Genomic DNA, 20,433 nt, shown 5'->3' on the forward strand with positions numbered 1-20,433 from the left:
TTCACTGTGAGGCTTTATTGCATCTCTCTCAAAAACTCACTGCCTTTATCCCAGTATATATGACTTCAGATTGTTTGTAGCTTTAGGATGGGATCACCGTCAGTTTAAACTTTGGTTCTACTATATCTTTTCCTCTAAAAGCTGTTGTATGTCTTGTGCTTGGATATGATAGTGTTTTATTGCATAATGAGAGTGATACAAGACTGAATCAGTGAGACAGAAAGAGGTAGATTTGCTCTGGATAACGGAGCATCAGGAAGAAAATACAATTTATTTTGGCAAAATTAAAAAACACACAACCCTTGTTCTAAGAGCATCCTGGGCATCTCTGCACCACAGGGTTTAAGAAGTGAAATTTGTAAGCCAGGGTCATGTAAAAATATTGGCTGTCATGGGTAGAAGATGTCTCATCTAACTTCAGGCATCTTCTATTAAGAGGAGTGAGTGAGCCATCTCAGTATGGCCAACAGCCAACATTATTATTTCCTGAAAAAATATACTAGACTTCCCAGTACACATCAGAATAAAATGAAGACCTTTTTAAAATGTTCTGTAAGAAACGGGAGTAAGGACCTAAACCAGGATCACCCGCAGTCCTTAAGGCACAGCATGGGAAATCCAGCATCAAGTCCCTCCTGCACAGAAGGAGATGTGAGTGTGCTTCTGACGGTTCCTGGGCAGTGCTGGTGTCGCCTGCTGACCCACGTGTGCAGAGAGGCTGGTCCAGCGCAGGGCAATGCAATGATTCGAGCATGGCTGTATTGCCACCCCAGCTGTGCCATCTGTGTCAGAACAGGGAATTCACCTGGCCTTATGTCTCAAGGGATGGCAGGACTACCCTAAAGCACCAGCTGTAGGTATCTGGCTGAGACGTTCAGGGGAAGGACAGGCTTCTCAGGAGGATACCTCAGAGCAGGGGTCTAACAGAGGTGCTCTGACTTGTCCTCTGGCGAACTCCAGTTTCTCTGATGACTGTGCAGAAGCAGTCATTTCAGTTTGGAGGCCTAGCACTAGGCGTATTTCTCAGTCTGTTTTCCCACTGATAAGAACGTAGGAATTTTTGCAGTAGATTCGTTTTGTAGAGTATAACCCAGGCACAAGAATTAAGAGTGTTTTGTTTTTATGAGCTTTGACCAATCTGTTTTTTCTGTGAAACAACTGGGGGACATTTCCTTAATTTGAGGCTGATCTGGAACAGAAAATAGGCCCTGGATATCTGTTGGTCATTTTAACTACACTACCTTTCTAGATTAAAGCAAAACTGTACTGAAAGCGAAAAACAACTGTTAAATTGAAGCTGTGATTTAATACATCTCATAATCCTACCTAGATGTCAATACTGTGTGTCTACCTAGCTGGAAAAATCTGGTTTCAGCTATTTAAATGCTAAGATAGTTTTAGTGTAGCCTACAGAAAGGTGGCTTGTATTTGTGTAATTTACTTCCCAGAATAACTCACAATCCGGCATTACTGACAATTGCGTAACAGCAGGATGAAAGTTCGTTCCCATAAGGCTCGTGCATGCATTCACGTAGGTTAAACGCTCAGCTAGCCTGGCCTTTTATGGGACGGAGGGATTAAACTAAGTACCACTGAGGAGAAAACCTCAAAGGAAAAGTAATACGTAGGACATAATGCAGATGTGTATAGAGCGGCCCAGTGGACATGGCAGAGTTTTGCCCCAGTGGGAAGTGTGGGAGCACTACATCAGCTAAAGACTTTTAATAATTGCTTTATTCAGTAGGTTATCAGGACTTTGCATAATGAATTTTGCTCTCTTAATTCTGGAGTATGTCTCGTGACAATAGGACAGTAATTTTGTCTAATTCCTGGCGGGGGCTCAAAAGCCAGAAGTTGAGAATCAACTGGAGGCAAAGGAGTAGCACAAAATTGCTGCAATAGAAAAGTATAGCTTTTATGTCAGAGCCTTGCTTGAATGGTGTATGCACAATAACATACTGAAGAAAAGATAAGGAGTATGGGATAGTTGAAAAGGATTAATATAATGTACTACTTTTTCTCTTCTTCAGAAGTGGCTGTTAATGTCAAATGAAATAAATAGAAGCATGTGTCCTTTCTGAGTGGTGCCTGCTGATTCTGGACTCACTGAAATCAGTCACAATAAATCAGGTCCGGACCTCCTTTGTTCTGTCCGTGTTCTCTGCTTTGAAATACACTGGCAAATTTAGGATCCATATTTCATCAGTGGTGGCAGCAGTGGCTGATGATGCATCAACTCAAATTTTGTACTGTTTTGTACTATTTTATACCATTTGTACCGTTTTATCTAAATGTGCTTCATGAAAGAAAAAGAGTTTCCATGCTGGGATCATTTCAACAGTTCAGCAGTTCTGCCTGCAGTGAAGTAGAAACACACCTGAGCTTTCCTACCTTTCCATACATATGTGTATGTTTTTATATTTTGCTTACTGCTCAGCCAAGGTGGTCCAGGGCATCACTCATGCAGGTAGGACAATAGAAATTACATTTCATATGTATGTGTCTCAAATTCACCATAAGCTCTTGCTGGAATATAGTCCCTCCATGCAGAGTGGCTTGCTTGTGTAGGTATAGTCAAAAATAAAGCTTGGGCCCTGGATTAATCCTGGGGAAAAAAAAAAAAAATCCCCAGTATTTTAAATGGTGTGAAGGGGAATTTGAATCTGTGTTTACTTTGAAGAGCAGTGTGTTCAGGCAAATCAGTATATGCGCTGTCACGTGCATTTTGAGTGGCTTCCTTAGATACCTAGTACTATTGCTGCTTTTTTAGGAGATTAATAAAGTGGGCATTTGAAAAATTAAAAGGTTAAGGGGAAGTAGAAGGCAAAAAGAAATGGATGCAAAAAGAAAGCGAACCTCATCGTTCTGATAAAGCAATGAAAAAACAATGTTGTGCATAAAGTGAGGTAGGTTATAGCACAGTTTCTTAAAACAGTATTTTTATCCTCCTGAGAAAAAGTGGTAACTGTTAATTTGACCAAATTCAGTACTTGACTCGTCTTGCTTGGTTAGATTGATTAGGGTTTTACTAGGTGTTATTTAAACCATCGGCTTTTAATTTTCCAGCTAGCTGTGAGCCAGAATTTTGTCAGAAAATGGGTTGCCTCTTGGGGGCTTGTATTTAAAAGCCCCTCAGTACCAGTAAGAATATATTACCCAGCCTTGGCAAGCCTGTTACTGCTTAAGGTGATGGTTTTGCTACGCTCTAAATGACAGCGGCTTTATTCTCCCCTTGCTTTTCAGCACTCTCACAGTTGCCCCGTGGCCCGGTTTGGTCTGTGGTTGCCACCGCGTGGCTAACCCGCTGCCTAAGTTGATGTTACTAACCAGAGTGCCCTGTCGCATGGATGGCTGCTGCTCATTTGAGTCAGCGACAGTGAGAGTGCTCTGGGACTTGTGAAAAATTGGATGCTGCTCCTCTTTTGAAAGTGTGATTTATACCATAGCTCATCATTCTCCTTGTTTTTTCTTGCCTACTTTGAGGATTTTTTCTTTAAAAACTGAAGCAACGTTAAAATTGATCTTGCAGTACTGGGCGCGGGTGCCCGGGCGCTGGCAGCGTGGGGGCTGCAGGGCGGCCTCTGTGAGGAGAGGCACAGCCGGTTCCCGCCGGCTCCGACCGACCCGCCTCAGCACGGCCGAGCCCCGCGGCCGAGCTGGTGGCACCTCAGGGAAGGCATGTTTAAGAAAGGGTGAAAACACTGCACAGGGAGACAAGGAGGGAACAAAAAGAATGAGAAATGGCGGCATAGGGAACACCAAGGTCGAAGGCGGAGGAGGCGCTCCACGGTGGAGCAGGTATTCCCTGCAGGCTGTGGAGGACTGGTGCTGGAGCAGGCAGACGTTTCCTGAAGGAATTGCTGCCCCCGCAGAGCCCACACCGGGTAGAGGAGTCAGGAGTGAAGTTGAGCCTGGGAAAGGTGGTGTTTTAATGTTTGTTTCTCACTACCCAAATCTATCTATATGCAATAAATTAATTTAATTTTCCCCAAGGTGAGTCTGTTCTGCCCATGGAGATAATTGGTAAGCAGTCTTCCTATCTTTATCTCAGCCCATGAACTTTTTCATCTTATTTTCTCCCGTCTCACTGAGGAGGAGGAGTGAGAGCGCGGCTGGGTGGGCATTTGGCCCTTCGCCAAGGCTAACCCACCACAAAACTGCATCCCCATTTCAGTTGGTCAGATAGCCTTTTAGGGCCTTTTGAGATGCCCTAAGTTACGGTCCACATCTGCAGAAGGCTGGCAGGTATGATGTGGGATCCGCGGGCGACCAGTGCCTTCTGCCGCAGCAGCTGGAGGTCAGGAGCGCCTGGAGGCCCTCAGAGTATCCTGGGCACCGACCCACTGGATCAAGTCCTGCGAGTCTCAGGTTGAGCTCAGAGCCTGAATCATTCTCCCAAAGCAAATCACGTTTCTCGCTGTCCCCTTCTCAAGAAAAGAGGGTTGATACGAGGCTTAGCTAATGTTTATGTACGCGTTTGAGCACTTCAGCTGAACAGAAGGTTACAAATCCTGTGGCAGAGTTGTTTCAATGCACATCACTTTGTTTTCGTTGAGTTTTTATTCTGACCTTAGTTACACTAAACAGTTTGTAATAAGTAAAATCCCAGATTGTTTCACCTCTCCTGAAAGTAGAATCATAGTTGCTTCTGAACATACCATCATTACATATGATGCACTAAAATGCTTTATTTACTGGTGCTGTAATTTGGTGAGACTCTGGTACAGATATAATCTAATGCCTATTGAAACTGGTAAGAGTAATGCATCCTTGGAGTTAGGTGACTTTAATTGGAAAATATTGCATCTGACCCATTAATAATTAAGCAATAGGTTTTATTTCAGTTCTAAGATGATAAACAAGTAAGGAAACTAAATCCCTGTAAAATGTAACCAGCATTCTTAAGAAAATCTAAATGCTTTTAATGTGGGGTTTTGTTTTGGTTTTAGCAGTTTTAAAGTTGATGTTTTTTGAATGAGTTACTTGTGACTCTTTATGCATGTGATGGCAATGGCAGAGTGGGTAAGAGGGGACATCTTGTCTAAATTATACTTGCTAGTAAAATTTGGCTTTCCGGTCTTGGAAGCCATTCCAAGATTTATTGAGGTTGTCAAAGAATCGGTGGAGAGTTACCTTGTGCTGTGCTGGCTGAAAACAGGTAGCAGTGTCCACGAGATGGAAGCAGACACAAATAACTATTTCAAAGCTTGCATATAGCTCATCGGCTTTAGTTGTTCAGAAAAATACATGAAGGTTTTGTTTAAACTCTCGAATAAGTATTTTCTGCTTTGTTCATCTGGAGATTATGTTGTTTTCCGTTAATATTTTATAATTGTTATGTAGATCTCACCCTGTCAGTTTAACATTCCCTGAACTTACGATATTTTAATGATTATGCGCAGGACTAGCCTGTGCCTCCTGAGAAAGGGTGGGTGAAAAGATTCTTGGCTTAAATAGAAAATTCATCAGATTTGTCTTCAGGTCTCTTTATTGGCAAGTGTTATGTGTCTGTGAGAGGCAGGGGGAGAAACAGAGTTTGAGACATTAACTCAGTGAAACTATCATATGTTTGATCATATGCTTGCGCCCCGGTATCTTTAGTATGTAACTTTGGATCTGGTTGTCTGGCTGGTGCTGGAAGCCTTTGATTTTTGGAGTGATAGAGAGACTGATTATACATCCTGAAGGAGGCAACGTATCCATTAACTTTGACTGGAGTTTTGATTGAGGACAGACTGCAAGACCAGTAATCTAGTAAGTGAATCAAAAATCAGACCTGACAAGGCTAGGAAGCATGGCTGACATAGTGTCAGCACTTGCATATATTACAGGGAAGACTCCTTGCTGCAATGCTTATTTTATGGCACAAGTATGACCACGAAAAAAAAAGGAGTTCCTTTAGAAGTGAGAAAAATATCTCAATGCAATCAACTTCAATGATTTTCTGAAGTCTGAAGTTCAGTTTCTCTCCAGCACTTAAAATTCTAATCTTACAGATTGGGCTGTATATATTAAAAATATGACAAACCTAAAAAATATTTTTTTCTTCATTCAGGAAAGGCTTGTTTCTGTCAGAGCGTGTCTCCCACTCTTGGTAACTTGACAGTTGCTCAGGGCTTACAGAAATGGCCCCAAGGAGCTTGGGTGTACTCTAAGAGCTGTGTCAAAGCTGTTAGTTTTTCTTCAGGCTGACAGTCTTCAACTGATTTTTATCTGAAATGTTTTTCTTTTCCACATTTGGCCTAGAGTTGTTTTGTGTGTGTGTGAATGCAATAATTGGATTTGGAAACTGATGCCTTTTGAAGATTTCCAAATGAGCAGGGTAAAAGTCATGATAAGAGCCCATCATCTTGTAGTGATTTCAGTACAGTTATGATGTTTTAGTGCACTGGTGAGTATTTTAAAAACTGAGGGTTTTATAGAATATTACAGGTTATCTTTGTGTTTTATCTCTGGTCTTTGTATTTGTTTCCTTTACAGAACTGCTAGAAGGCAAAATGTATTTTGGGGGGAGCTCCAAGTCAGTTGGAATATAAGGACGTTAGCAGCCCAGGGAGGCACATGATGTGTTGCATGATGCAAGCAAACCAATATCTAAGTTGCAAAAGATAACTGAAATATTGCAAAGCCTAGTTTTTACAATGTTATCAGCAAAGTAGTACCATGACAAATTTCTTCTGCAAACATGTTATTTGGTGTGGCAGCAGAATCACAGATAAATCAAAAACTAAGAAATCTATCTTGCCATGTCCAGCTTCAATTTCTGATTTTATTTTTATTTAGCAGCAGTGGGACTCCAACTCCAGCTTCGGATGCTGATGTTACCACATTGAGAGGTCAGTTTTCATCTGACTCATGTCAAGGCTGATTCTGAATTACTAGAAAATTGAGAAATTTGATGGTGTTTGGATTTCAGAAAGAGCTGTGTATTTTTCCATCTCCAAATAATGCTCTTTGTGATCTGGAGATCGTGTTATATGCTGACATTATTTTGTTATATAAATAATGAAAATCCTACTTGAGAAATTAGTTCTGTGCACTTTTTGCTGCACTTAACTAAATGTTTCCAAAATTACATCTGCTTAGATAGAACATTAGCATTTTGTTCTGATTAGTGCTTTTGATACTTTTCCTGAGGCTCTTCAGGTGTTTCCTGTGTTGTTTCTGTCACGATGATGGGAATAGGAATCAAATTTTATTGTTGGTTTATGCTTGCTGAACTGCTTCTGTGTGTATCTACATGTACATGGGTATAAAAAAAAATAAAAACCAAACAAAATAATACTGCTCTCTCTCAAACTCAGATGCAGCTGCCAATGTTCCTCCCCCTCATGAGATCTCTGTTGAGAGTCCTGCGGGCGGTACCGTCAATGAGATCAAAGATGCAGACACTACTGTGAGTGGTTTTTTTTTCATTTGGTTCAGCACTCTGTTGCCTTTCCTAAATAATATTGTTTGTGGTCATTTGCATTTCCTAGCACTTAAAGGTGTTGTTAGCCTAGTGTGTTAACACAAATTAAGATTTCATAAAAACAGGGCATGAATTTTAGAAAGTTTTAAAATAATTTCCTGGGTAGGTTTTTCATTTGCAGAGACTTTGCAGTGCCACTTCCCCCACAGTGAGAGAGAATGGATCAGTTGAGCTATCAGGTGAGGATTTTGCTAGTGACATAGGACTAGACAGGGAACGCCTAGGGCTTTTGAAAGCTCCAAGAACGTGGAGCGTTATTATTCCTATGGAAACACAATACACCCTTAATTGCTGTAGTAGTGTTTCAAGGGTCCGTGTGGTACAATTGCGTAGGGCAGCAGAGAGGTGGCCTGGATAGCCTTGAAGATTCCTTCTGATTCTCTGCTCCTTTTCCTCTGCTGACATAGGCGAACTTTTTATGTATCATCTCACAGTCAACCTTACCTCAATATCGAAACAAAACTTCCAACATAGGGAAGCCCACATCAAGTACTTAAAATGTCTCTGTAGAAGTGAGCTGGCTTTCAGAAGTGCTGACCACCACATAGGTCCCAGGGAGGCATTTGCTTCCAGTAAACAGCTCCTCTGGATTAAAATTTAAGCTCCAACTTTAGATTCCAACTGCGGTATTCATGGGCCTAGATGACTGAAGAAAATTTTGCAAACCAGTGGTATGAATCAGCTGGCTTTTGTTTTCTTATAAATGTGAAACTCTCACTGGATTTACTGAGAAGCTTACGAAGTTGCACATGCTGCATATAAGTAGAAGCTGATTTATGGTACTGGGTTTAACTCTGCACTGTTCTGTAACCTAGTATGGCCATGAAACAAGGCTCGGCCAAACTGTACTTTCTTCTAGAGCTTTCAGGGCTGACTGTGGAGCTCCGATATTGAGCTTCCAAGAATAAATACTGAATATGAAACAGACAGACAGCTTCTGACTCAAGTCCAGGGTCTGACTTTATATTATGTACCAAGAACACTTGCGGTTTGGTCCCATGTACACCGTTATTCTTTTTTGAAACAGAACTGCCTGAAGTATTTCTGCCTGAGCAGAGAACAGGACCACTCAGTAAATGAGAAAGAAACCAGAATTAGCTTTCTGCTGCTACAGTGTTTTCACTCTGTGCGGTTACATCACACCTCATCGTTGCTCTGTGCAGCCAAAGTCCATTGCAGATTACAAGACCAAGAGTGAGCAAAGCTCACCTTCTGCACTCATGTTGACTGTACTTTTGGTTTGGGGGGACTGATAAATGATGGAAACTACATGGAGTTGCAAACAGCCATACAGTAGCAGCACATATGTGCCTGCTAAGTATGTATCTCTCAAATGCTGACTGGCTTTATGTAGCGTACCAGTCATTCTGGTCCTTAACAAAGTTATCTAGTCAAAAAGGGACGGGGAGAGACAGAGAATTTAACTAAAAATTTTTAGAGGGTCCCTAAACAATGTATAAGTTGCTCACTGGTGGCAGCTAAGCTTTATGGGGAAAAGTTTTTCCATTTCCTGCACCATACATAACACAGGCTGCAGTTTTGCTGAAAAGGTCTGTTTTGTTGGCTTTCTTTTTTCCTTTTTAATGTGGGGAAAAAACAACTGCATGTAACTAGCCAAAGACATTTGGCTGTTTGGTTAAAGCCAGCCTTCCCTCCTCTCCCCCACAAATCCCAATTTTTTGTTTTAGAACAAAACTGTGAAACAAGATCTGGTTTTTCTCATGTTTTTCAGTATACCACAAGGAACAGTATACTGGTTGTAAAATACTAAGGAACTAAGCAGAAAATGTTCTTCCTGCATCGCTCAGTCCTTCAAGTTAGATTAAAATTTGGAATTCACTGTTGCCTGTGGCAGCCATGATAGCTACACGCTTCCCTGCTGCATTGCACAGCCACTGCTGCAGGGCTCCTTGGGCAACTGCAGACCAACCAGTTGAAGCCCACCAGATTAGCTTGGCAGAGATCCCCACAGATCTCCCAATGCCCACTGTATATCCAGGGGGATCCTTAACCTACTGAGGCTGAACAACACAGAGTGTTGTTCTGAATTTGGAACTTGGCAGAGGTAACTTGTCTTCCAGGTAGAATAGTAAGTGGGAGCCTTGTGGTCCCACACAACTAGGTTTCTGCTTGTAGCTGAGGTCAACTAGAAGGAGTTGCACTAAAGATGTGCAAATGGAAAATAGAATTACCTGCAATACAAGAATTCTCAAAAAAATTTCTTGCTTAGTAGACTGCCTCATTAGTTGCCTCCTCTGTCCCTGAGGCTCCATGAGCACCCCGTTATAGTGCAAGGCAAACAGGTATGCTGATGGCTCAAGTGAGCATGCTGTGCTTTGGACTGCAGTTTTTACATGTCATTAAGTATGTCCGTGACCATCAGCGTGGCCCATCAGTGGTGCCCTGAAGGTGTTCCTGTCCATACAGCATTTATGGAGAGGGCTCAGGTTTTCTGCCCCGTCACGAGCCAGAGAAACCTCCAGGTTTGCAGCGGCTGGAGAAGTTTCTGGCCCATGTAAGAAAGATGTTTGGACCTAAGCTTAGGAATGTAGCGTGCTGTTGACAGATGGCAGACCATATGTACATAAACATATCTGGGGATGATTTTTACATGGAGTAAATCCAGGATAGGTAGGAATCTGTCTGTGGTGAGTAACGAGGATTTATTTCTTGGAAAAAAACCAAAAGGCAAAACAAAAAAAAAAGGCATTAAACCACCTCGTCTTTTCTCCCTTCTTCCTTCTCTTCCAGATCAATAATGAGATAAAGAAGCAGGATGAGAAGCTAATGAAACCTGTAACTGAGCAGATGATTGAGTTCAGCGTTTTGATTGTTGGCGAAAAGTACAGTGAGGAGCTGAGTGACCCAGCCTCGGTGAAGCATCAACTGCTCTCTGAACAGTTCATTTCTCAGGTGATTACCTTCCCTGACTTCCTTTTTCTTTTTGCTGGCTCTGCAAAGCAATAGTAGCATGTAGCACCTGTGTTAGGACTGCCTTTTTCTCATGGGCTCTGCAGAACTAGGTTAGGGCTTTTGTTGCCTGGGGCAGGCTGGAAAATATTCACCCACTGTGAGAATACTCTGTTTTGTCTGACTTTTTGAAGTAACAGAGTGCCATACATTGTGCGTAGCATACCAGTTCCCAAAGACCGATTACTCTAGTTTTCTTCTTGTGTTTCTGATGAAATAGCCTGCTATCGATTTTGCAGGCGAAAGAGGTAGAGGTATGCTTTTGGGAGGATCAGAAAATTATGCTGAACCCCTGAATGGGGACATACTGTAAATGGGACCTTTCTGAGGGACTGCTTTCTCTCTCTCCCCCCTTTTCTGGTTTCATTAATTTACTTTGCCTCATGTTAGCAAAAGAAGCTAAGCCAGATGTTATTAATAAACGAAAAGCATTTCCACTTACTTTAGTCCTTTTAAAGACCTATTTCTACCAGGGCTACCTTTGGCCTTACTATCCTTTCAGAATTTTTCAGTACCCGTCCCTGTCAGTGTCACTGCAGTAGAGCTTTTAAGCTCACAGAGAAGTGACAAGATTCTTGTTTGCCTCTTGCTGCAACTTCATTTGTTCTTAAAGTTTTAGGACTTGAAAATCTTAAATTTTAAAGATACATTTAACATCTTTCTAGTAACCAGTCTGCCTAGAGTTTATTTCAGCGCTTTCTAATCTCATTGTCCAGTTTGAATTCTTCCGTAATGTAGTTGGTTTGAAACTGGGGAGAGAAAAAGATAATGTGAGGGTCCTAGCAAACCAGCCTGCCTGCACTCTCAAATGGCAGGACATGAATCAGTTCATGAGCCGTCAGCCTGTGCTGAGGCAGTGCTGGAAGGCAGCTCGAGTAATTCCAGTATAGCACAGCATTAACGTGGAGTGCCAGCAGAAGGTGAACAAGTCCATCGGCACCTGCCTATGTGGACATGCTCTGGGTCTCCTACAGAAGCTGAGCACTGAAATGGGGTTTAGGATATCTTAACGGTTACACAGTGTCCAGATTTTGGACTGTAGAAGTAACTCTGGCATCAGTCTAGAGAATCTGTCTGTACAGAGTAGGTGATAGGTGGGGAAATGGGAAGAAGTCGCCAACAGCAGAACTCGTTCATCATTTCTGCTCAGGAGCGACATTTCGAATGAATCGTCGTGCACTGCAGTGAAACACTCTCTGAAATCTAGGCTGCCAAGACTATGCTTGCTCCTCATTTATGCCCAGGATCGGCAGTGCATGTGAGCACGTTTTAAAACTCTCCAGCCTCAGAAGAGTTCTTAAACACAGGCTTAAATCCCACTCAAGTCAGTGGGAATGAACCATGGTTTAGACTGTTAGGCACCTAATTAAAAGAAAAAATACCTATGTGCATATACATATAAATATGTGTATATACGCATATATGCATGATTTATTAAAACTTTATTTCAAGTTAATTTAATTTTAATTAAAATTTAATGTCTTAATTTGTGTGCTACAAAGTTGCTGGCCTATCAATACACAAGTGCATATTTAAAATACGATCATACTGCTGTCTCCTAACTTTCCTCTCCCTATTGTTTCCATTACTTTTTAAATTTTGTTTATAATGACGGTAATTTTATTACCATCATTTTCTTGGGGCGGAGAGTTTGTCTTTCCTTTCTTTTGGGAGAGGCATCTAGGATGCCATAGAGCAGCACATCATGCGGCTTATCTCTAGCTTTGCTTCCTTCTTGGTCGCATTTAGTTGGGGTTCTCTGTTGAATCCCTTTTACTGGGGCTAAAGCTGTGCCAGATGCTGGGCCAGATGGGAAAGAGATGTACTGTTCACTGCAGCCAAAAAGCATCACCACAACTGTCACAAGTTGCTAGTGTAGGCTAGACATCTTAATTTTCCTAGTTGTGTGGCCAAGTAGCAATGCCATAGTGTGTGTGTGTGGAAGAAATGTCAGATGGGACAGAGTCCACCTGGCACATGGATGTTCCACTCCTTTGATCCCTTGCCTGGTTTTCTCTGTGCTTGGATAAAGAAGCTCTTGCAAAAAAGAAAGTCGGCAGCACTTCGATTGTTTAAGTCTCACCAGAGACAGTTTAAAAATAGGGAGATTGGGGAGGGGAAGAAGAATTTGAGGAGTAAAAAATAATTCTCAACTGGCAAGAATCTTTTGGGAGGGAAAAAAACCAACCCCAAACCGGCACGAACCTGCAATATCCTATTTCTTGTTTTTGTCTTGTGTAATACAGTTGACTATTGAATTAGGCCTGGATGTGCTACCATTTTGCAGCCCCCAGTCATCTCTTTTGAGTAGTGCTGCCGGTCGCTCCCGAGCCCTTTGTATGTTTAGGGCGGCAGAGATGAGCCATGTTTTGCACTGCGTAATGCATTAGTGCCTCTTTGAGGTCCCTGTTCCTAGGGCAGCCGTTGCTCCTCTTGTTTAAGTTGCTACGGTCCAAAGCATTTTCCTGAATTCTTTTTAGTCCAGAGAGGTTTGGGAGGTAATGGAAACCTTTTGGGCAGAGAAGGGTTTGTGCTGCATAAATAAGAGAGAGAGTGTAGTCTGCTATGGGCAGTGCAGATCTCTGCAGAGTCTGTTTGAATTTCCCCCCCTTTGAACGTTTCTATACATTTCTTGGGGAACACTGGTTGTTGTTCTTCATACCTTTTATTTTCCTTTCTAGTAATGAAACAATGTCACCAAAACTATTCTTCCATAAAGAGAGAGAATATTCAACCATTTTTCTCCTATGAGAGATAACAACTTAGATACGTTTTTAGAAAATGTTGAAAATACTTCCTGTTTTTTCACTAAATGAGTAGGGTGGAGGAAATCTGTGTTAATTTTTTGTTTTCTCCTCAAAATAGATCGAAAGTGTATTTGAAGGACTACCTGGATACAAAACCATCCGTGTCCTGGGTTACAGGTAAAAAGATACTGATGCATACGTGGTGATTGAAACCCATCATGTATGATGGTGTGATGTGCTAGCACCGCACCTGGGAGAATGTTGGGCATGTGCGTGGGAGTTCCTAGGATGTGTTAACCAAAGGACAAGTGCTTTCGTATTGGTACCTTTAATACAGAGGTTGAAATAGAAATACAAAACTGTATGTAAATGTAATAATCTCTTTTTTGTGCCTGGCATTCACCACAGAATCTCACATGATATGCTTGCCTTGATTTTAAGACAAGGCATTCTTGTTCAAGATTCCATCCTAAAATTAAGTGAGATCTTTTCTAATTTAAAATTAGTATCTGATACCTCTTCAATACTGTTGACATGTCCTAGTATTAAACAAGGAAGAACACAGAAACCTTTTTGAAAAAATGTGGCGTATTTAAATTTTTTTTTTCAACTTCTTAATGTTAATTTGGGATGACTCTAAAGGTTGGAGTTTGACATACATAAAGGTCTGTCTCCCTTTGATCAAAGCAAAGGTAGGTGAATAGTTTGATAAATGATATGCAATGTTTTAACTCTATTTATTCGTATAAATATTTTTTTTTAAAGACTAGTTTCCTCAAATCAATTTGTGCTTCGGGATGACAAGTTAATTTGGGAAAAAAGGGGATACTGCGTATTATGCATCAATCATCTGATGTCTGGGGTTCGGGGTACATGGATCACAAATTATGATTTTTCTTGAATGGACTGGGTATAACTTTCAGAATCTAGTGAGACTGTTCATGAATTAATCTAAATTGTGTTTTCTTTGAGACTTTAACCTGTGTTTCTTAGAATTTATTGGCTGGAATATTCTAGTTAGAAAGCACACAGGTAACAAAGCAGCTATCGTGAGAAAGCTTTTATGGTTGGAACCCCAGACTGCGTTCAGTTTCCAGCCTGGGAGGCAGCAAAACCTTCCATCTTGGTATCTGCAGTCTAATACATTTGCGAGCTCTTGATTCATTTGAGAAGACAAATAAAAGGTTGATACTTCTGGCAAAGTACCAGAGCTCTGTGCTCTGCTGTGCCTGGCAAAAAGTGTTTGTAAACTAACCCTCTAGGTAGAATTAGCGAGCCTTGATTTTCTTGGTACTGAGAGCAATTTAACTGATTCCTTGTGATCAATAGGAAGTATCTCAGTTCAGTAAAAGCAGAACACTTTGTTATGTAGCAGAATAATTATGCAACTTATAAGCATTTTGCCATATGCTTTTCCAAATTTGTGTGCCTTGTAGAATACCAAAGCAAATTTGTTAAAGATAGAAGACTTAAAGGAAATAATAACATTGATTTAACAGGTTTTGCCATTGTGTTTTGTTTTGTTTCTATATTCAGCTCTCCTGAGGAGGACAGGTAAAGACAACTTTTTTGTATATATTGTCATAATAACAGATGGAAAAACACATTTAGCTGGACGACTCTGTTTTGGGGATTTGTAGTTTTGGCTCCAGAGCGAGATTTGTAGTTTTGGCTCCAGCATAAATATTATGTGAGGAGATTCTACCAGAAACTGCGAGTAACTGCTCTGTTTTGATTACAGATAAACCTAATTTGCTTATTTAAGTCCTAATCATAAAAAACTACTTGGGGAAAATCTTCCTAAACACAAGTCAGCTACTGGGCTAACTTGTGTATAGGAGTCTCTTTTGAGAAGAAAACAAAATTCCTTAACGATGACTCAAGGTCTTCGTACTTTGCAGCTAAGTCTTGAATAGATACGGGATGATTATTATTATAGAAATTAAAGTAGGTAAGAAAACCATAGTTCCCCAGCAAAGGCAGTTGGCTTAGCTACTTCAAGGCCAGAGGTGCTGCACATCTTAGCAGTAATTTTACAAACATCTCTTAGCAGAAGATGGGATCGCTCTGGACTTGTTTTTTGTTAGACATATGCAGGTTAAGCATCCAAGATTTTCCTCCTTTGGTATTTTAAGAACTTCACAAGACAGAAAATGAACTGCAGCCTTTAACTTCATAGACGTCTTATTTTCTTTTGTGTATTTCTCAGGAAAGGCGTAACCAGCTTCCACAAACGGTTTTACAGAGGATGAGCATTTTAATTTTAGAAGGTTAGAAAACACAAATCTCTTCACAAACAGTAGTGACTTAAAGCCATCCTCTACTACTCTGCACTTCGGCAGGCTAAGATGCATGCAACTATTCACAAAGTTATGTTCCAAGCACCAGATGTGCTAGCCCTTTCCAGACAGATGATGGTGTCATAGTTAGTAGTTAGGAATTATTAACTGCAACTGACAGCACAGTTGTATTAAATCTAAATGTTACTTTTGAAGAGCATGCTGTATTCCATCTTCGCTGTGCCTTTTCACTACTGCTGTCCTTTTTTATTTCCTCTGCTGACAGTCAGTGCCCATGGTGAGCCTGTGGTGGGCTCATTTCAGTGACAGAGCCAGCAGCAAAACTCCGGCAGGCTCCTGGTTTTAGTCAGTGTGTTTGCTGATTATGTCTCTGTTGTATCTGGTGCTGGGGCTTTAGAGACTGCTCTGAACAGAGCCATTACTTTAGCAATCCAGTCCAGCTCTGTGGAATAACGGATAACTTGTCTTTGGAGCGCATTTTTCTAACACTTCACAGATGACTTCATTTTCTTGCTGTGCCCTGTGTACAGCCATATGTTATATTATATATTTTCTAAAGCTCCCTTGTGCTTATGCCCAGTATATGGTAAATCTGATCACTACCTATTCTGTCATGTGGGAAAGGACGTCCAGACATATTCAGGAAAAGAAAATTAAGAAAATGGAGGAGAGTTCATATGAAAAAAGCTAAGCTGTGCACAGATACAAAGCTTCTTTAAAGAATAAATTATCAAATAAGTCTAGAAAAATGTTCCCAGTTATAAGCTGTATTAAATATCATTTCATTGCCATTAAAGACATTATTTCAAGCAGATTGACACTGTACAGTGACAGTGTTCAGGACTATTGTATATTGCTACTATATATTTTCGTACTCGGAGCCATTCCCACCATTGGCATGATCTTAAAATCATCGCTCACACTACTGCAGGCTGGTGGGCCCACTAATAATTCTGGCAGAAAACCAACGGTTTTGGTCTGCTTGTGCTCTATCTGCCATTCACAAGTAGAAATACAGGGCTGGGACCTGACCAGGTGTCAGGTTCTGGTAGCCTTTTCCTTGAGAACTTTACAGTGGTGGAAGGCACAGGCAGGCAGACGCAAGCGTGAAAAGAATTAAATTGTTTTTATCTAGAATCCTTTAAAGCAATATGTTTTTATATTAAAAAAGGTATTGACACATATTCTTGGGGAAAAAACATATCATAATATTTGCTGTATGTTGGAAAACCTTGCATCTCTCATCTGTGTTCTCTTTCTCTTTGTACAACCGAAGTGGGGTGAAAGTTCACTCTGCTGTTACATTTGATGGAAAAGCCATCAGCAATGCCACCTGGGACCTGATTAACCTTCATTCCAACAAGGTGGAGGACAACTCCTTTATGGGCATAGAGGATAATCCGACAGTTGTGTACACCATCAGCGATTTCCGAGATTATATTGCTGAAATCCTCCAGAAAAATGCCTTGCTTGAAAACACTTCCTTGTCTTTAGACCCTAACTCTCTCCAGCTTACTAATGGTGGGTATTAATTCTTATGCGTCAGTGTGCCACACATCTGAAATTTTATAAACTAAATCTCAGAGATGAGTGAATTACTCAGCTGCCCTCTGAATAAGTAAAAAGAATCAACAAAAGCAACTGTGTTGTAGCTTGTTTTGCTCTGATCGTAACCAGGTCAAGTCATGAGCAGTAGTATCCCAGTCTTTATCCGTTAGATTAGCCTCTTTTTTGTCTTTGACACCGAGGTTTGTGGTATGCAGTTTCAGTAATACATCCAACAGTTAACAGGAATAGAAGGGGAAATGTGGTTCACGTGATGCGTGTTGCACCAAGATGACCTTCGGCTTCGTAGCTCAGAGTTGGCCTTGAGCAGCACAAAGGAAATACCTGGTTTATTGTTGAATATTCAGCAGTCCTGCTGGAGGTGGCGGAGGAGTGCTGTCCACCCCCCTGTGCTCATCTTCCCTCTGTACTTCCTGCCAGTGAGCTGGGGGCAGTTCCAGAAACACAAGCTCTCTGGCACGCTTTTTGAAAACATTTTACCCACAAGTTTGAGATGAAGGAGGGTTTTTCAGTCAGTCTTCCAAAACAACTTCCTCACGCTGCTACTGCAGCCTTTAGATCCCCTGTATTTATATTTCCACAGTGAAAGAAATACTACACCCTATGCCAGAAGACCCATCCTGGATTACTGAGCACCCGGTTGTGCTGGAGCGCCCAGAGTTTGAGGTGAGTATGGTTCCGTGCGGTGGCCTTCGGACACATTTGAACAACTTAACTCAGTAAGGCGGAATTACAGCCAACACCCAGAGCTTCTCTATCCTGTTGTTCATGCAGAATAAGTAGTAGTGAAGGCACAACATATACTGGAGTAAAACCTCTGGTGAAATCTCTCACCTGATAATTTTGTATCTGCTGCACAACAGTTTTCTGTGATCATCTTATATCACATGGCAGTACTGTGTTCCTGGCTGTTCAGCCAGGTCTCGCTTCTTAGGCTTCCTTTGTCTGTTTTTTTCATAATGTTTAGATGGTGAATTGCTCTAAAGACATGATTCTTCCCACAATACTACCTTTCTTTGGAAAGAGAGAAACACATATAAGCACTAAAGCTGGCTGCTAGAAGAGATAAAATGGTAAATTTCATATGCTCCTTTATTGCTTTCACTGAAAGTTCTCAGTTCAGTTTTAAAATGATGTCCATCCCCTTAATGCCAGCAAAAGAAACATAGAAAACTAATAGGCAGTTTCTTTTTTTTCCTCTTGAAATTGTAATTATCTCCTCTGATTACCTCTGGAACAAGCCAGGGCATAGACTGCAGTTCCCCATTGGACAGGAGACCTAGCGTCCCTGACCATGTCTGTGCAATGCAATGGGGCTTTAAGCAGAGATACCAAGTTAGGTGCCAGCCACGCTGAGATGGAGTTAATTAGTTCTGCCGACAGCTAGAATTTCGGAATGGTGGAGCACTGTCTGGGCTTAAGGATTTATCCAGTAGGTTTCTGCTCTGCACTCTGTTGTATAGCACACATGTGCCTTCCAAAAAGAAATGAGCTCAGTTCATACCGCAAAATCCAGATCCGCCTATGTTTGATGGTAGGTTTTCACTAAATTCGTTTTGAGATAACGTTGAGAACACAGACACATTTAATTTCAGGCCAACTTCTAAAATCTTATGGAAGCAAAATTCGCAGTCACTTCACAGAACCCAAATATTCTTGTTATAATGGTGACAGGTATATCATCCTTAATTTCGTGCTAGTTTTCCCCGAGTTTTAAAAACTAATCACTGATGTCTAAAATGCAAATTCATATGGATTTGAAATAAATGGCTTAAACATGGTGTGAATAAACATGAATTTAAGTTAACTTTCAGGAAAGGCCTTTCTCTTTACTAGAGCTATCTAACTAGATCAAAATGTTACAGATGTTTATTTTAGTACGACAAATAATTCTGCCATCTTTACATTCTATCTGTGGATGCTCTGACAAATATGCAGGCAAGAAGATTTAAGAGTAGAGGTAGCTTTGCAATAATAAATTTTAAACCAGTTTTAGGGAATAGTATGTACAAGAAAAATTTCTGGAAGTTACGTTTTTCTAATCATGGACTATTAATAATAACGTCATCTATGTCTTCAGTTAAAGACTCTGATTTTACAAAACATATTGAGTATATCCAGGAAGAGCTGTGTGCAGTCTGCAATACACAGATATTTTGGGAAGTAACTTCAGCTAAATTTAAGAAAATAATAAACATGCTTAAACAGTAAATAGGGCTGAAATGATTAGTCAGTTACTTCCACAGATGTCAAACCTTTATGCTTCAAGTAGGTACTGTTAAGTAGAACTGTTACCTACGAAAAAGAGTTTTGCTATTATTTTTCTTAGCTGATTTGAGAATAAGTTGGATTTGTATTATCATACATACTCATGACATAATGTGGGACTATCATGACTTCACCATCTAATTGCTAGCAGATGGTACCAACTACTCATTAATTCTTTTCTTTCAGTTTTACAGCTCTTAAAAAGCGAAGAAAAAAAATCAAGTCTAGTATTTGAAATCTGTATTTTTCTTGTTATTTCTCTTGAGTTGTAACAGGTAGAATGCTCTGGCTTGCTGAATACAATGCCTTTCTGGCAGCAGAAGATGGAAACTCAGGGAGGGGGTTCTGTGTTTGCAGTCATCTGTCATATTTGTAAGCCTTTCAAAAGACATTAGCGAAAACCAGAACTTGCCAATATGATATTAAACTTGTTAATATAATATATTGCACTGTAACAAGAATCTTTGAATAATGTTAGTTGTCATAGGAACATCTGTCCACATTCAAATAAATGATGAAGTGCAATCCCTGGCAACTAAATGCTCACATGAAAAAACAAATGTATTGAGAAGCTATTGCTGGTAGTCCTTATTCATTCTTTATGGAATTTATGTGTGTAATTTGTTTCTAATCTTGCACAGTAACTTTTTTTACGGCTTTATTTATAGTGGTCAGTTTTGCCAAAAAAGATAATTGCTGGAGCACATGTCTACACGGTATACCTACTTTTCAGTTGATTGTTACCATATAAATTAAAAAATGTGAGGAGGAGACTGTGGTGGCATAACAACTGGCTATAAAAATGTGATCAATACAGGTAGACAAATGACTGAATAAAAATGCCTTAACTGGCTTGTTTCCAAAGCGTTCAAATGCAGTTTGAATCAAGTTGAAAATTTAATTCACCTGTGTTTCAACCAGGAGTAAAATTTCAAATTGAAAAGTATTTGGACTCTTCCTGTTATTCATGCTGGTCAAGTAAAAGAAAGAGATTAGACAGGAATGGTGAGCTACAGAAACGGTAAATCAGTAGTTTGTAATACGTGTACAGAAACCTGTGTCCACTGCCCACTTAAGTTCACTAGTCACCATCAGCAATTGGTTGGTTCTT

The 20,433-nt window shown here is 40.6% G+C and overlaps 1 protein-coding gene across 13 annotated transcripts in view; it reads left to right on the forward strand.

The window, feature by feature from the left end:
* The window catches only part of IMPG2 (interphotoreceptor matrix proteoglycan 2), a gene marked incomplete at its 3' end in the record, with an annotated part of 67,481 nt that overhangs the window by 33,084 nt on the left and 13,964 nt on the right, over positions 1 to 20,433 (forward strand). For 9 of the 13 annotated variants that reach the window (XM_082337706.1, XM_082337696.1, XM_082337704.1 and 6 more), the window contains 7 exons: positions 6,784 to 6,836; positions 7,305 to 7,396; positions 10,223 to 10,384; positions 13,307 to 13,365; positions 14,725 to 14,742; positions 16,765 to 17,009; positions 17,638 to 17,720. In XM_082337706.1, the coding sequence (XP_082193832.1) occupies positions 6,784 to 6,836; positions 7,305 to 7,396; positions 10,223 to 10,384; positions 13,307 to 13,365; positions 14,725 to 14,742; positions 16,765 to 17,009; positions 17,638 to 17,720 (712 nt within the window). Of the gene's footprint in view, positions 1 to 2,041; positions 2,131 to 6,783; positions 6,837 to 7,304; positions 7,397 to 10,222; positions 10,385 to 13,306; positions 13,366 to 14,724; positions 14,743 to 16,764; positions 17,010 to 17,637; positions 17,721 to 20,433 lie in introns of those variants that run through there. The other 4 variants (XM_082337707.1, XM_082337700.1, XM_082337699.1 and 1 more) reach the window with 3 other exon arrangements.

Source organism: Platalea leucorodia (genome assembly GCF_965183815.1).
Source record: "Platalea leucorodia genome assembly, chromosome: 2".
Lineage (NCBI taxonomy): Eukaryota > Metazoa > Chordata > Aves > Pelecaniformes > Threskiornithidae > Platalea > Platalea leucorodia.